General features: G+C 31.1%; 2 protein-coding genes across 4 annotated transcripts in view; both read left to right on the top strand.

Moving 5' to 3' along the window:
• The window catches only part of LOC109004516 (probable disease resistance protein At4g27220), a 963953-nt gene that overhangs the window by 523830 nt on the left and 424109 nt on the right, over positions 1 to 16014 (top strand). The window lies entirely within an intron of this gene.
• Positions 8469 to 11979, top strand: LOC108994264 (probable serine/threonine-protein kinase WNK9). Of its 2 annotated transcripts, none has more exons than XM_018969400.2 (7): positions 8469 to 8788; positions 8871 to 9024; positions 9121 to 9348; positions 9509 to 9729; positions 9991 to 10148; positions 10252 to 10690; positions 10796 to 11979. In XM_018969400.2, exons 3-7 carry the CDS (start codon positions 9263 to 9265, stop codon positions 11860 to 11862), a joined length of 1971 nt encoding a protein of 656 aa, XP_018824945.1. In that variant the 5' UTR covers positions 8469 to 8788; positions 8871 to 9024; positions 9121 to 9262; the 3' UTR covers positions 11863 to 11979. The 2 variants fall into 2 exon arrangements, with proteins under 2 accessions (XP_018824945.1, XP_035549180.1); XM_035693287.1 differs by having other exon boundaries at positions 8550 to 8788; positions 8871 to 8908.

The following is a 16014-nucleotide window of genomic DNA, read 5'->3' as shown; positions in this document are numbered from 1 at the left end:
TTTAGATTCCATGGGTGAGTTATGATCCTAACTAGTTGTATGCTGCAAGATAAGCAGCTTAATTAATTTTGGACTACATGATATGTGGTTCTACGTATTGGAGTGATATATATATATATATATATATATATATATTTATATATTTCTCGATCATGAGTTAATTGTTAGATCCATATGCATGCATGTACAAATTAATTACAAAATATTAATGGTGCTCCAAAACTATTCATGAAATATATATAATGAAAAGTTCGTCTAAGCATATGAAAAAGGCCAGGCAGCTCCATGCATGCATGCACGCAGTCTTACCTTTTTATTTGCAGACTGATGCATGTTTCCATTATTATTAATGTAAATTATGTAGTAGCTAGCTAGGACATGTTTCCACTAATGTTTATATGATGCAGATGAGGGTGACATACATCATGATCAAAATGATTCTAATTATCTTAACCTACATACACAGGTTCATGAAATCTTTCAAGCAGCATGCAGATCAGTTTCAGTTTGTTTCTGCAAATTAATGGGCCGGGACGTTTGATTGTCAGGGGATCGATCGAGCGAGAAAATACATGAGAGCACTAGCTAGCTGTTGTAAACAATATTATTTTTAGCTGAAGTAGTGGTTCTCTATGAAGGAACAGGTCGCTTGGGCTGCAAATTCAGGCAAATCCCAATCATGTAATTTAATTACCTTCTACAAACAAATATTTATATATATATATATATATATATATAATTGGGCCGAATAGCTAATTCTATATAAAGAGAAAGGAGAAGGATCATTTTGCAATGATTTATGCATGCAGCATGCCCAGCCCATGAGGTATAGTACGTAGTACCTGCTGAACTTCATTTTTTTCAGTCATAACATTGAAATAGTTTAGGATTGCTTGGCCTCCCACAACATATAGATATATTATATATATATATATATATATCATGTTAATATTGGAAATCTAGCTAGCTAGCTACCAAATATGAGACAACTGTATGTTTGTGTCCCATTTTGAGCAAATATATATTTGTTGAAGGATTTGTTAAGGATATCCCAATTCAGAAATTAATGGTACAATTCAGAAACTGTGAAGTTCATCATCTGTCAATTAATTTATATGTACGATTTGCTAATTGAAGGAAATAAAATTATATATATATATATATATGTATGTATGTATGTATGTATGTACATGAGTTTGTAAGCTGGAACCATTAGGCACTTTGAAATTCAACTAATCTATGCTAGGTTTAGACAATGAGATGAGAATTTTTTATTTTAGATCAAAATTTAAAATTTTAGTTTTTAGTATTATTATTATTTTAGGATTTAAAAAAGTTAAATTGTTTATTATATTTTGTGTGAAAATTTGAAAAAATTGTAATGATGAGATGATATGAGATGATATGAAAATTTTGAGATGAAAATTAAAAATTGAATAAAATATTGTTAGAATATTATTATTTACAAAGATTGATGTCATATCTGTGACTCAAGTCACAGTCACTACTCGGTTAACACAGCTAGAGATACACCTAGCTACAGTCAAGGATGTGGTTAGAAAGTTGGGTCAGTAGAGGCGCCCATCTCTATATCTTTTATTTGTTTTTTTTTTTTTTTTGTATAGATAATATTTTGTGTTTTGTAAAATTAATTTAATTATGAATGATCTTTTTTTTTTAAATTAATGTCACCATTCAAACGAAATATATATCATTCGAATGTTTCTGCATTCCCACACCAGATATTTCTACAATAAATTACTGTTTGAACTCTATATTTTACGTTCAAACATTAATTAAACTATTAGTTCAAATGATAACTCAATTTTTCGCTAAATTTAGTGACTTAACCAGCCAATTTCTATTCAATCATATATAATATCTGTTTGAACATTGATTAACCTTAACATTCGAACGTTATTGTATATTGTTCGAGCAGTAAGTCAATCTCATGTTAAATTTTGTCACTTAATGCGCCAAATTCTCATTTGATCATATATAATATACGTTCGAATGTTTACTTTATTATGTTCAAACTAGTTTGTAAATGTTCAAACCATGGTTTTATTAGGGATGAAATTTCTCGTCCCTACATATACAGTTCGAACAAAAAATTGATTGTTCGAACGGTTAGCGCCTTCCGTTGTTTTTTAGGGACAAATTTTGAATTTAATCTCTACAACTCATTTTTTAAACGATTTTCATTTTGTTCTAAAAAAAAATCTTCCCAAAATCTTATTTTTGTTGTAGTTATATATATATATATGTGTGTGTGTGTGTATGATCCCGGCCAATTAATAGTTTGGTATATATCATGATGTGTGCATGCATGTGGACCAGTGCTTTTCTGGCGTGAATGTGCCCTAACCCCCAAACAACCACACATGCCTTAGCTTGTCGATCGTCTTCAATTTCAATTACTCCTACATTTAAGCAAAAAATCACAATAAAATAAATCTCTGTAGCAAGCCCTACCTATATATAACAGTAGTACTATGCCCAGCAGCTAATTAACACAAACAGGCCGCCATGAAACCTTAATTATATAAATATATATATATATATATATGTTCGTATCATGTATATTTGTATGTATCATGTGTATGATCACTAGATATATATCAAATTAATGACAGATAAAAGCACATGTACATCATGATATCAGATCAGGAGAGGCCATGCATGCATGCAAATATTTCTTGATAACTCACTTTACCATGTCAGATCAGGAGAAAATTAATTAAGCTCGCAGGCATGCATGCATGCATGCAACCAATTGGCCAGGAAAACTAATAAAGAAATCCCATGATTAAGATAGTGAAAGTAAACAGATCATACATTAATTAAAGAGAATCAATCGATCGCATTAATGTATATAATATAATAAAAACAAAACATGAAGAAACTTTTATAATAAACCATAGAATTGAAGAGTAGTACGGGGCATGATTAATGTTGGGGTTTTGTATAGCTTGGTTCGTTACTGAATTAAGGTAAATTAAAAGTTGGCTCGATAGTTGGTTCGAATAATTAAAAGTGGCCGACACGTTAAATTAACTGTTGACGAAATTAATATTGATATATATATATATAATCGATCGGAGCTCATGTACGTACGTCTGAAAGATAAGCTTTATAAATAAATTATTGATGGGTTTTGTGTCATTATCAATATTAGTAGTTTAGATTCAAAAGCTACCCATGCATGAAGCATGCAAGTTGTTTAATTAATTTAGACCCCAGACTAGAACTTAAGGGTCCCTGCTGCTGCTGCTGCATGCAGGTAGCTAGCTTACATGAATCATGATCAAAGTTGTCCAACATCAAGTCTAAATTAGACCAGACAAGCTGCAGGTCGTTTCACCAAGTTAACGTCTGATATGTATGGTACTATATACTACTGCTGGTACTACTTTTTCAGCTTAGTGATCATCTATTTGCATATTGCTTCTTTTTTTTCTTTTTTTCTTTTTTTTTTTTTTGAGAAAAATTTGTTGGCTCTTTTGATTTATGATAAGGTGTCAATTTAAATATAAATAGAGAAATGATATTTACAATTGTGAGTATGTAAGTATCGTACAATCATTTTTAAAAAAAATAAATAAATATGAGATTTACATAAAAAGAAATTAATTTTTTAATAATAAATTTTATTATTTTTTAAAATAATTATACAATATTTACGCATTTCATAACCGTATATAAATATAACATTACTCGTATAAATATAATGTCTAAATTTAGAATCTCATGATGTTGCAGGCACCTCTTCTTTTAAGAAAGCGAATAACATCATGACATTATTTTTTGTGCCAAAATAAAACTACACTAATATTGCATGCGGTCTCTAGCTAGTTATATATCATTTATCTCTCTCTCTCTCTCTCTCTATATATATATATATATATATATATATATATATATATCTTTTTTTTGTTTGTGTGATCAGCACAAAAAATATAAAATGATCTTTTGTCAAATCGGAACAAAAGATCAGAAAACGGCGTGCAAGTGCAAATATATTATATTTAATTTGATAAAGATGTGATTTGGGTTAGTATCATTAATTATAAGATCATTAATTGAGGAATTAAGTCAATATTTTGGTGATCTAAATTTCTAATCCTTGTAATATTGGATATAATGCATGTTTAATATTTAGGTTTATATCGAATATATAGATGGCCGGCCGGCCTCCAAGATTCGAGGAATTAGCTAGCAATTAGGCCATGCAGCTTCTGATCGATCTAGCTATCGTACTTATAATTACAAGTTAAGATGATCATATGCCTATATATAATTACAATTAATTATGGTTAATCTGTGGAATATATTATATATACATATATATACATATGCCCACATTAACCTTACATATATAATTACATCGATCATGCATGATGTTCTTTTTCACAACTAGCAATTACTTTAAAACTAGGGGTGGGCAACAGGGCCCCGCCCTTGCTACCCCGACCCCGCATGAGAATGATAGACTCGATTAATTGAGCCAAGATATGTGATTCAAAATTTAGAGACAGTCTCAAATTTAAGGACTTGAGAACTTTTAATATGGTCCTATTGATAAAACAGGAATGAAAAATTTTACAAGAAAAAGATAACATGTTACAAATCTGTAAGGCTAGATACTTCCCACAGGGCATTTTTTTTTAATCCTTCCTGGGCCACAATCATTCTTATGCTTGGAGAGAAATTTGGAAAGTAAAAAATCTACTTTTTCCATGTTGCAAATGGGGTATAGAGAATGAAAAATATGTGAAGATTTAGAAGGACGATTGGGTCCAAGTCATCAAGCTCTTAATAAAGAATTCACTAACATGGAGGTACAAGAGAATGAAGATACTGTGGATAGCCTAATTGATAGCAATACCATGGGACGGAATATCCAGAAGATTAGAGCTATTTTCATCCAATTATAACTGTTGACATTTTGAAAATTGTTATATGTCCAAAAGATCATGTAGATAAGTGAACATGGACCCAGAAAAAGAATGACAAGTATAGTATTAAAGGTGCATGCATTTCGATTAATTAGAAAATGGAATCAAGCAGCTCATGATTAAGCTTGCTCGATATGCTTGGAATGTTGAAAACATTATGATGTGGTAGGACAATGTCCCTACTGTTATTTCTCAAGCCATTTGGCTTGACAAAAACAATTTGTATGTTTTCTTCTTAATAATATGAAGGTTTCCTATTTAAAATAAAATATAAAAAAAAAACCAATGATGAAGCTGGTTTTTGCAGTACTGATGATATAATACTTTAAGATTTCAAGTTTCAACAACTATCTACCACTTTGGCCTTTTGTTTTAGAGATGAGATAAGATGATAAATTGAGATTAAAATTAAAATGTTGAATAAAATATTGTTAGAATATATTTTTTAATATTATTTTTATTTGATATTTAAAAAAGTTAATTATTTATTTACTTTGTGTGAAAATTTTAAAAAAATTATAATAATTAGATAAAAGATTTTTAAAATTTTAAATTTTAGCCTTAAAAGCAAACTGGACCTTAATGATCATCTCTATATATTTCATCTTAAATGAAAAAGTTTCGGTCAATTAATTCATCTCTATATATATATTATATATATATATATGTGTGTGTATATATATATATTGAATATATATAGCTAGTGTATATATGATCCCTATACCCTATCTAGCTAGCTAGCTAGCTCTCTCTCTCTATATATACCTAGCTAGGTAGCTAGCTAGCTAATATATATAAACATACGTTATAGTATGCATGGGTTAATTAGTCTCCCTCGGATGTTAATTATATAAGAGAAAGATGGTGGGGATTCTAACAGTGGTTTTTTTTAAATTAAGATTAAGTAAGTATTTTTTTTTTAATGATTTTGTGAATTATTTTTTAAAAATAAATATTAAAAAAATACAAAAAAAAAAAAAAATCCCCATATATACAATGTATGGCTGTAGATAGCCACTCTAATTATAAAGTCTGCACGCGCTTATAGCTAGCTAGCTTTCAACAACTCTACCTAAATTCAACTAAAACATGAGTACTACACGTACGATTAATACATGTAGTTCATAATTATTGCTAAATAATTTGTACATATATGTATGTATATAATAATTAGTGCTTAATTAATTTATGATCTGTTAATGATCTTCAAATTAAGGTTATATATATTAGATATATATATATAGGTCGTTCCCCATATGTATATGTATATATGTATATGTGTATATATATATGTATATATATGACATATGCTATTGTGTAAGCTTATAAACGTACATTTATAAAAGAGCTATAAAAAAAAAAAAAAAGGTTTGCTTATATATATATATATATATAAATGATACTTGCAGTTGTAAGTATGCAAGTGTCGTACAGTCTCTTTGAAAAAAATAAATAAATACGAAACTTACATAAAAAGAAATTAATTTTTTAATAGTAAACCTCATTCTTTTTTAAAACGATTGTACAATATTTATACACTTCACGACTATACGTAACATTATTCCTAGAGAGAGAGAGGAGGGTTTTAAATGCGAGATATTTAATTAAGCTGGTAATAATTATATATTATTATATATGATCAACCCTGTCTTTTTGTTTTTTGATTTTTTGTAATTTCAATGAAGGTGTTAAGAGCATGGGCAATAGTGTATAGTCATTATCAAATTTAAAATTTGATTAAAAGTTGAGATTTTAATGTATTGGAGAGGTTAATTCACATTAAATTATTAATTTAAAAGTTAAAATATTAATATAATATTAGACATTTTAATAACAATGTTTTTATTTTTTTTTATATTTTACAAATACACTCTATTTATTAATTTTTAATTTAAATTAATAATTCTAAATTTTTTTTTCTAAACTTAATTATTCAACAGTAGTTATTGAAAATATTTTTAGATTAAAATATTATTTTAAAAATAAATAATGACCAACTAAATTTAAAAAAGTAATAATAAATTTACTATAGCTAAAAAATAGAGCCGTAAAATTTTGACTACTCAAATATCACTTTTGATTTATTTAGCTACATTTTGACTAGATAGGAAAATTCTATATTGGCATTCTACTTTTATTCTACTAAATATAATATAATATTTTTATCATTATTAAATAATCATTTATTACATGTTTTTTTATCATTTAATAATAATTAATATATCACATATTATTTAGCGTGTATTTGAATATTAAAGTAAGTTGAATTGAATTGAGTTGAGATGATAAAATATTATTATAATATTATTTTTTTAATATTATTATTATTTTGAGATTTAAAAAAATTAAATTATTTATTATATTTTGTGTTAAAATTTAAAAAAATTATAATGATGAGTTGAGATAAATTTAAAATTCAAATTCATCCTTAATATAATTAAAATAAAATGAGAGTGTGATATATAACGTTACTCGACTAGATAATATCAATAGTCTAAGGCGGTGTCTTGGGATTGGTGATCTTGGCTAATAAATCTCGAGACAAGTACTATTGTAGTCATCTTGTCTCGCACCCATTAAATAAGCCAAAATCTTATACAGCTGATCATGATGATGCGGAAACAATTATTAGATCAAAGAAATTTTCAACTACAGATCTCTAGCAATATTGTATTTTACAAGATTAGATTTTTACCAAAGATTTGACCAACCCCTTCAAACCACCTCCATCAATGTCAATATATTAATTATTATATATAATTTTTCCATTTTATTATTAACTTATAAAGACAAAATCACTCCTTACTATGATTAATAATCATGTTGATGGAATAAATTAAAACATTTAACCCCCGATAATTAACAGCCAAATTATCTGCAATTTCCTAGACTACCACCAAACTTTAATACACACTTTAATTTTATTAAGATTAGGTTTTTATAAATTTTTATTTCATATTACCTATTTTTAAAGTGAAAATATATTTGTAATTGTGAATTGTATAATTGCCGCGTAATCACTTTAAAAAAAAGTAAATAAAACATGAGACCCACATGAAAAAAATTAATTTTTTAATATTAAATATCACTCCTTTTCAAAACGATTACGCACTTTACAGTTATATGTAGAATTATTTATTTTTAAATATCAACGTATTAAAAATATGGGACATATGAGCATACAATAACTTTTTAAATAGTATTATTTGAAGGTTTTTACATCACACCATACGCATGATATAATTTGATTTGTAATATTTAAAATAAAATTATATCACGTAAATGATGTGTAGCGTAAAAAAATATAATTAATCTATATGAAAAATTTCACGTGTAAGATGGTAGAAATTTAGAAATTGATATATATGAGGTATTAAAATTAATATTGTTAAGCAAGATCGTTTATAGTAACAGAACAGAAGTGTTGTAATCCGAGTTTCTACACATTTGCAGGCGAACTGAAACAAAACTATATATGTCTGTGTTTGTCACGTTCCGTCGTGGGTGGGTGGGTGGCTCCCTGTTTCTATCCTCCAAACCATGTGACACTTTTTTACAAATCCTTGCCTTTTTCCGGACTCTTCTCATTATTATTAAACTCACCCCTCTCTCTCTCTCTCGTAAATAATATTTATTTTTTATGATAAATTCTGTGTGCATGTCAGAACGGTTGTAGAAGCAGGGTCCCGGAGGGAAAGTTAGGCAGATAAATGAAAAAAAGGGGCCAAGAATTCTGAGGAAAAAAAAAGTAGAGGATGAATGATCCTACCCATTTTGAATCGGAATACTCTGAGTTTGTTGAAGTTGATCCAACTGGCAGATATGGCAGAGTACACCTCTCTCTCTCTCTCTCTGTCTCTCTCCCCACTTTGAGTCTAATATTTTTTGACTCCTTGGTTTCGTTTGTTGCAGTACAATGAAATCCTCGGCAAAGGAGCTTCAAAGACAGTGTATGGATTTTAAATCCTTATTTACGTTTAAAGTTTCATCAACATCAATCCCAGATTTTCCTTCAAATTGAACCTTTTTTTCGTCCTTCACTTGACTTGTTGCATACCCATCTCAGGTTTCTTCAAAATCTGAGCTCTTTTGGGCCTTTATGATTGTTGTTGTGAATGGGCATTTGATAAATTTGTCATTTTTTGGTGTTTTATCATTGCAGTTACAGGGCATTTGATGAGTATGAAGGCATTGAAGTTGCTTGGAACCAGGTTAAGCTTTATGACTTCCTGCAAAGCCCTGAAGATCTTGAAAGACTCTATTGTGAGATTCATCTCCTTAAGACACTGAAGCACCAGAACATTATGAAATTTTACACTTCTTGGGTTGATACTGCAAATAGGAACATCAACTTTGTTACAGAAATGTTCACTTCTGGGACTCTGAGGCAGTAAGTGTTTCTATTATTATTTTTTTTTTTTGGAATCTTAGTGATTGCCTCGTCTATTTGCTTGTTTTTCCGTTACTTTTGCTCTGCTATGCGGGTCTGGGATTGGTAATCAGTTTTTTTGGGTTCCCTGGTGTTTTATTTTTGTTATTATTATTGACAGGTATAGACTGAAGCACAAGAGAGTTAACATTAGGGCAATAAAGCACTGGTGTAGGCAGATCTTGAGAGGGCTTCTCTATCTTCATGGCCGAGAACCTCCAGTGATCCACAGAGATCTCAAGTGTGACAATATCTTTGTTAATGGGAACCAAGGGGAAGTTAAGATTGGCGATCTTGGGCTTGCCGCAATTCTCCGTAAATCACACGCGGCTCGATGTGTTGGTACATATAACACGTTCAAATCCTATGAAGATTTATGTTTAGATCATTAAATCTAGTTGAAATCTATCAACAACTAGAGCTAGAACGGAAGTTGGTGGAGACCTTGTTTTATATACTGAATTTACAATGAAAGAAGAAACTATATCTGTTCTAACATCTTCTTTCCTATTTTAATCTTGCCGGTAAATAGTGTATTTGATTAAGGGAAGACATCTAAGGTAGAAGTTCACATGGTGTTACGGTTCTGTTTTTGCTTTTCAGGGACTCCAGAGTTCATGGCTCCGGAAGTTTATGAGGAGGCTTACAATGAGTTAGTTGACATTTACTCGTTTGGGATGTGCGTCTTGGAAATGGTCACTTTTGAATATCCTTATAGTGAATGCACTCATTCTGCCCAGATTTACAAGAAAGTTACTTCTGTAAGTGGACTCTCTCTTTCCCCGTCACTCTCTACACCGGCATGCTTTTATTTGTTTAGACAAATGAAGAAAAGGCTGGATTTCACTTGCTTTAGTTCTTTAGGGGAAAAAACCAGAGGCTTTGTACAAAGTGAAGGATCCGGAAGTGCGAGAATTTGTGGAAAAATGCTTGGCAACTGTATCTCTAAGGCTTTCTGCGAGGGAGCTTCTGGATGACCCCTTTCTCCAGATAGATGATTGTGAATATGATTTGAGACCCAGAGGTTACGGTAGAGAACTAGATGAGACTGGTTCCCTAGCAAGGCAGCTGTTCCTCGAACATAATTGCAGTAATAGCATATATAGTAATGGATACAAAAATGGTTATGATTTTGAAGCTGAAAATGAATGGGGCTATCATCCAGTTGAGATCGAACCAAATGGAATTGAACTTTTCGAGTACCATGATGATGAACATTCTGAAGACGTTGACATAAGTATCAAAGGGAAAAGGAGAGAAGATGGTGGCATCTTTTTAAGACTTAGAATTTCAGATAAAGAAGGTTGGAATCTCTCGTCTCTTGTCCTTTTGACTTTATTTTAGTAGATTGCTTACTTTCTCTCCTCGTGGAATTAAATGTGGCACTTCAATTTCTCTCTTTTTCCAGGTCGTATCCGAAACATTTATTTCCCATTCGACATTGAGACAGATACAGCATTGAGCGTAGCAACTGAAATGGTTTCGGAACTGGATATTACCGATCAGGATGTGACCAGAATAGCAGACATGATCGATGGGGAAATAGCTTGCTTGGTACCTGAATGGAGGACCGGGCCAGGAGTTGAGGAATTTGTTAATCAAAACTTCTGTCACAATTGTGCTTCCAAACATACCTCTAGCGGCTCCCTCATGGATATCCTGTCAAATAACCTAGGCATAAAGAACTTGCTTCTTCAATGCTGTAGACAGGGATGTGCTGCTATGCATGGCCGGTTCGAGGAGGTTACATTCCAAGCGGAGGAGTCTGAGCATCATGTGACAGAGGGTGCACTGAATGTATCAAGCCAATCAGACTGTTTGCATTATCATGATATCTGGGGTCAGCATGACAGCCCCGCACTTAGTTCAGTTGGCTCTGGACAGGGCCACTCTGAAGAATACGATAAACCAGAGCAATCAGTATCAGCCGAGGATGAGACTGAGGGTAATGTGAATAATAATAATCCATCCAAAGCTGGAAACTCGACTCTAAATTTGTCAGGTTCCCATTCTTTTTTATTGAAGCCGTCCTTGTATAGTAACTTATCGGAAAGTTATGAGGAAGAAACTGAGCAGGAATTGAGATGGCTCAAAGCAAAGTACCATTTGGAGTTGAGGGAACTCAGGGATCAACAGTTAGGACTTGCATCAAAATCATTAATTTGTGGAAATGGAGAAAACAAAATAGATAATGGTCTTTTGGCATCTTTAGTATCCAAAACACTACAAGGGGATAACAATGGAACTCCCTTGAAGTCTTCTGCTTATGATGGTCATCTTAGTTCCAATCGCAGTGCTCATGTCAATAAGAGCTGCCCCGATTTAGGAACCCAAAGAGCCAGGAGTTGTCAGGGCACGAAGGATTCCCCTGATGCAGAGGATATCGTTGCTGCTAAGAGTTTCTACAAAGGGTCACTTCTTCCACATTCTCTTCACAGGACAGTTTCTTTACCAGTTGATGCTATTGATGTATAAATCTATAAGGTACTTTGGATTCTTTTGTTATCTCTACATTCATAGAGGCTGTAACATTAACGAATCCACCCTTTTTGGGCCAGGCAATACCAGATTCACCAAATGTACTTTCATACTTTGAGAGTTTGTGTGTGTCTCTCTCTCTCAGACACCCACAAGCACGTTCGTTGTCATTTCTGATAGCAAAATAAACGGATGTATGCTTTTAGGCTAGAACCATCTGCAAGTCATGTAACTATTTGGTTGAAACTTGAGTTTGTGTCCCTAAAACTTGATGCCCATGGCCTGCCAATCACCATCGCCCATGCGCACAACCATTGGCACAACCATTTCCTTTATATTAATGGGATCAAACATCTCCTTTGCTAAGAGAGTGTGCGGAAGCTTTCATATTTTCCTATCCGAGAATGTGGAGGCAGCAGCAGCTCAAGCAGGAATGAAGATGAAGAGTCATCCCCTCAACATACTCAAAAGTAACGCACACTTTTGTGCCGTTGTATTCTTACACAGAATATCAATATGGTTCATTCCTTGATCTTAGGATCCATAAATTATGAAACCGAATAAATTCTTTGGTGCCATTTTTAATTTTCTTTTTTATTTTATTTTATGACCATTGTGTCTGTTGCTTTTTGAGCAAAATGGGAACTGCTATGGGTCCCGAATTCGGGACCCATTTTGTGTCCCGAATAGGCTTTTTATTTTTCTTTTTTTTTATGTATTTTTTTAATCATTATAAATATTTTTAAAAAAAATAAAAAAATCACAACATCATTAAAAAATATTTTTTTAATCATTCAATAAAAAAAAAAATTACATTTGGGACACATTTTGGGTCCCGAATTTGAGACCCAAAGCATTTCCCGAGCAAAATTGTCCAAATCTAGGCCGAAACCTCATTGTTACCTATTAGAACCTACCAAACTCTTTTATTTTTTATTTTTTTTATTTATATATATATATAGAAAATAGACATCAATTCATTTCATGAAGGAAGAAAGTTACAGCTGTGACTCAAGATACAAGCCAAATTATCATCTGTTGTAAGCTTTCCTACACATAAATTTCTTTGCGACGGACTTTATTTTAACTTCTAAAAACTTTCAATTGAGAGTATCATTCTTTATATTAAAACAGAGAGAAATCATCACATGCCTCTAAAAGAGGAAAGAGTATACAACATTAGGGGTGATAAACAGTTCGGTCTGACCGAACGGATCGACCGAATCGAGACTGAGACCGGTCGGTCTCGGTTCACATTTTAGAGGACCGAAAAATTTCGGTCAGATCCATGGTCCAGAGTTTTTCCGAACCGGACCGGACCGAATAAAAAATAAAAATAAAAAAATTATATTTTATATATAATAATTATACAATTAACAATATAAAATTTTAAATATGTTATTAATACTTGTTAATATAGTATAAATTAACAATATTTTATATATATCTTCATCTAACCTATCACTATTAGCAATATAAAATTTTAAATATGTTATTAACACTTGTTAATATTCTATGAATTAACTAATATATAATATCAATTAGTTAATTATATAGTAATTATATAAATTAATAATATAACCATTGACCATATAAAATATTTTTATTGAGTTTGTTACATAATTTACATTAATAAGTCACTTAATTTAATTTAATATTTTAAATAAATTTTTTTTATTAATTATTTAAAAAACTAAAAAGAAAAAAATTACGCTCTATCGGTCCGGTCCGGTCCGGTCGCTTTGAGTGTTTGGTCCTATCAGATTCTGAAAAACGTTAAAATGAAAATATTCGATCTATCGTCGGACCGGATCGAACGGGACCATTTGAACCCCTATTTAACATCCATGACCCACCCTTCTAGGGAGGAGAATGATAGGGACAAGTGAGTAGAACCAAAAGTTTTAATTTGGATTACAAAACTATATATTAAAAAAATGGTGGAAAATTGATTTTCATAAATTCACCTAAAAAAAAAAACCCTTAAAATTTCATCCAAGTTCAGTTTGGAGTGCCCATCTCCATTCCCATATCTCACCGACTATTGGAAACTCAACTGTACAATGCCCTTGTTTTGAGGTATTTGATAAGAGCGGATTGAAGGAGAAGCAAAAACACATGGCCCACAAAAAGAAGGATGCTCCATGCGTTCTGATCAAATTGTAATGTGCATTAGACACCTCAACATGACCAGGATAGTTCCATCGACATGGGATGGTCCACGCATTGAATTCATATTAAAACTACACACAAACCCATGCACTTCATAATCACGTCTTAGATTGTACAAAAATTGTACCTTTTTACTACTACTTTTCTGGGTCACTAATCTCAGCTCGTGACATCTCATCTCCTGCTTAAAATTTTTTTGATGATGAAGTCATTACGTCCGATCTCTGACTTGGTTTAGAAACTCATATATCCAAATTAAATTAAGGTGTTAGGTCCGTGACTGGTTTAGGATTTATAGGCTTGTTGAATTTTTTTCACTTATTAGTTGAATTTTTTCACTACTTTAAATGCACAGAAATTTCCATGCCTTATGACTGAGATTACTTGAGTTTCAATCACAAATATGAAGACCAAATGTATCAATGAGTCATGTTAGGTTGCCGTCTAACAATGACGGTTAAGCATGTTATATGGTATAAATTTATTTTTTTAGAATATATTTAAAAAATAAAAATAAAATATTAATATATTAAAATTTATTTTCTTAATTATTAAACAAAAAAAATTAAAAAAATAAATATATAAACAATTATAATATATTTTACATGTTGCAATATATTAGCTCAAGTGATAATTTTTTTTAATGTCTTGTCAAATATCTGATCAGATTAAAGTTGTGTTTAGTGTTTTTAACCAAAGATATGATTGTCTTTGAAGCAACTGGAAAAGATATGTCTCGTTTTTATAAAGATAAATAATTTGTTCGAGTTTCAAATAGATAAATTTTATATAAATTTTTATAAAAAAGTTGATCTCATTTTAAAAAAATATAAAAAAAGTTATTTTTTATTAATAAGACACATTTTTTTATAAAAATAAAATTTATCTATTTAAACTTTATATCTATTATTACTCTTTTATAAAAATCTAGCGCGGATTTAAGGCGTTGCATGTTTGCAAAAGTAGACGTGAAGATATAGTTCCTGTGGTCTCAATGAACCCAATAGCAAAGCAAAGTAGCAAACTTCGATTCAAACTCTTTTTCTTTTCATAAACGACAAGCATTATCATCGTTAATAAGTTAAAAGGTTGGTGGAATGGAAAAAATGTGGAATTCACAGAGAGAGAGAGAGAGCCACTGATTGAAAAGCACGGCACTTTTTTCTTCTTTTTTTTTACTTTTTCGATTGTTGTACTCTTTCTCGTATTAATGATACGATGATGATGATGATATGATGTGAAATTTGGTTCCTTATCATTTTTCGATTTACGTCCACATCAGCGGCCTTCATAAAGAAAGAGGAAAATAAATAAATATCAGTGATCTTTACACTATACCTATGCATCGTATGACTTTTCGAAAGGCCACCTATTTTGAATTTTGTTGGCACAAGAAAAAGCAGGAACTGTAACTCTCTTTCTTCCTTCCAAACAATATTCACTATTCTTTCGACTTTACTGTTCATCCTTGAAACGTTTATTTTGAGCTCCATTATCAAGTTCTTATCCATCCAAATAGTTTGAAAAATATGCATTTATATAAGAACATGAATTGTCCCCCGCGTGACAACATCATCCACATTCCAAGCATAACGAGCCAAGTAATGAGCAGCTTGCACCTCTATCAAAAACACTTGGAGGAGGTACTTGTCTACATTGCTGGAAATAAAGGAACAGTTGTTGTTCTTAGATCTAGTATTGGAGCTCAAAGATAAAGGGACATTGGAAGATTTGGCTTTGTCCTTTCTAATTGCTTGGGATTTCTGGTTTAGAAGAAACAAGATGCATGAGTGTAAGAAAGTACAGTAGAAAAATAACTCAAGCTCAACTTATAAAATTGCTGCATAAGTTTTTTTAGATTGACAAATCACAAATATTTCCTCTTAGTGGCGAAGTATATTACGTAGTATAAAATTAGAGTAACACTTAACAAATTCACAACCTAAATATCTTATCAAAAGAGAACAAAAAGAGAGA

Source organism: Juglans regia, chromosome 8 (genome assembly GCF_001411555.2).
Source record: "Juglans regia cultivar Chandler chromosome 8, Walnut 2.0, whole genome shotgun sequence".
Lineage (NCBI taxonomy): Eukaryota > Viridiplantae > Streptophyta > Magnoliopsida > Fagales > Juglandaceae > Juglans > Juglans regia.
The sequence above is the reverse complement of the archived record's forward strand: the minus strand, read 5'-3'. Positions and strand labels throughout refer to the sequence as shown.

Excerpts from the sequence above, each read along its gene's own strand:
- LOC108994264 (XM_035693287.1), top strand. The coding sequence starts at position 8,714 with ATGAATGATCCTACCCATTTTGAATCGGAATACTCTGAGTTTGTTGAA. Across the intron at positions 9,730-9,990 it reads ACACGCGGCTCGATGTGTTG|GGACTCCAGAGTTCATGGCT; the intron begins GTACATATAACA and ends TTTGCTTTTCAG. Across the intron at positions 10,149-10,251 it reads TTTACAAGAAAGTTACTTCT|GGGAAAAAACCAGAGGCTTT; the intron begins GTAAGTGGACTC and ends TTAGTTCTTTAG.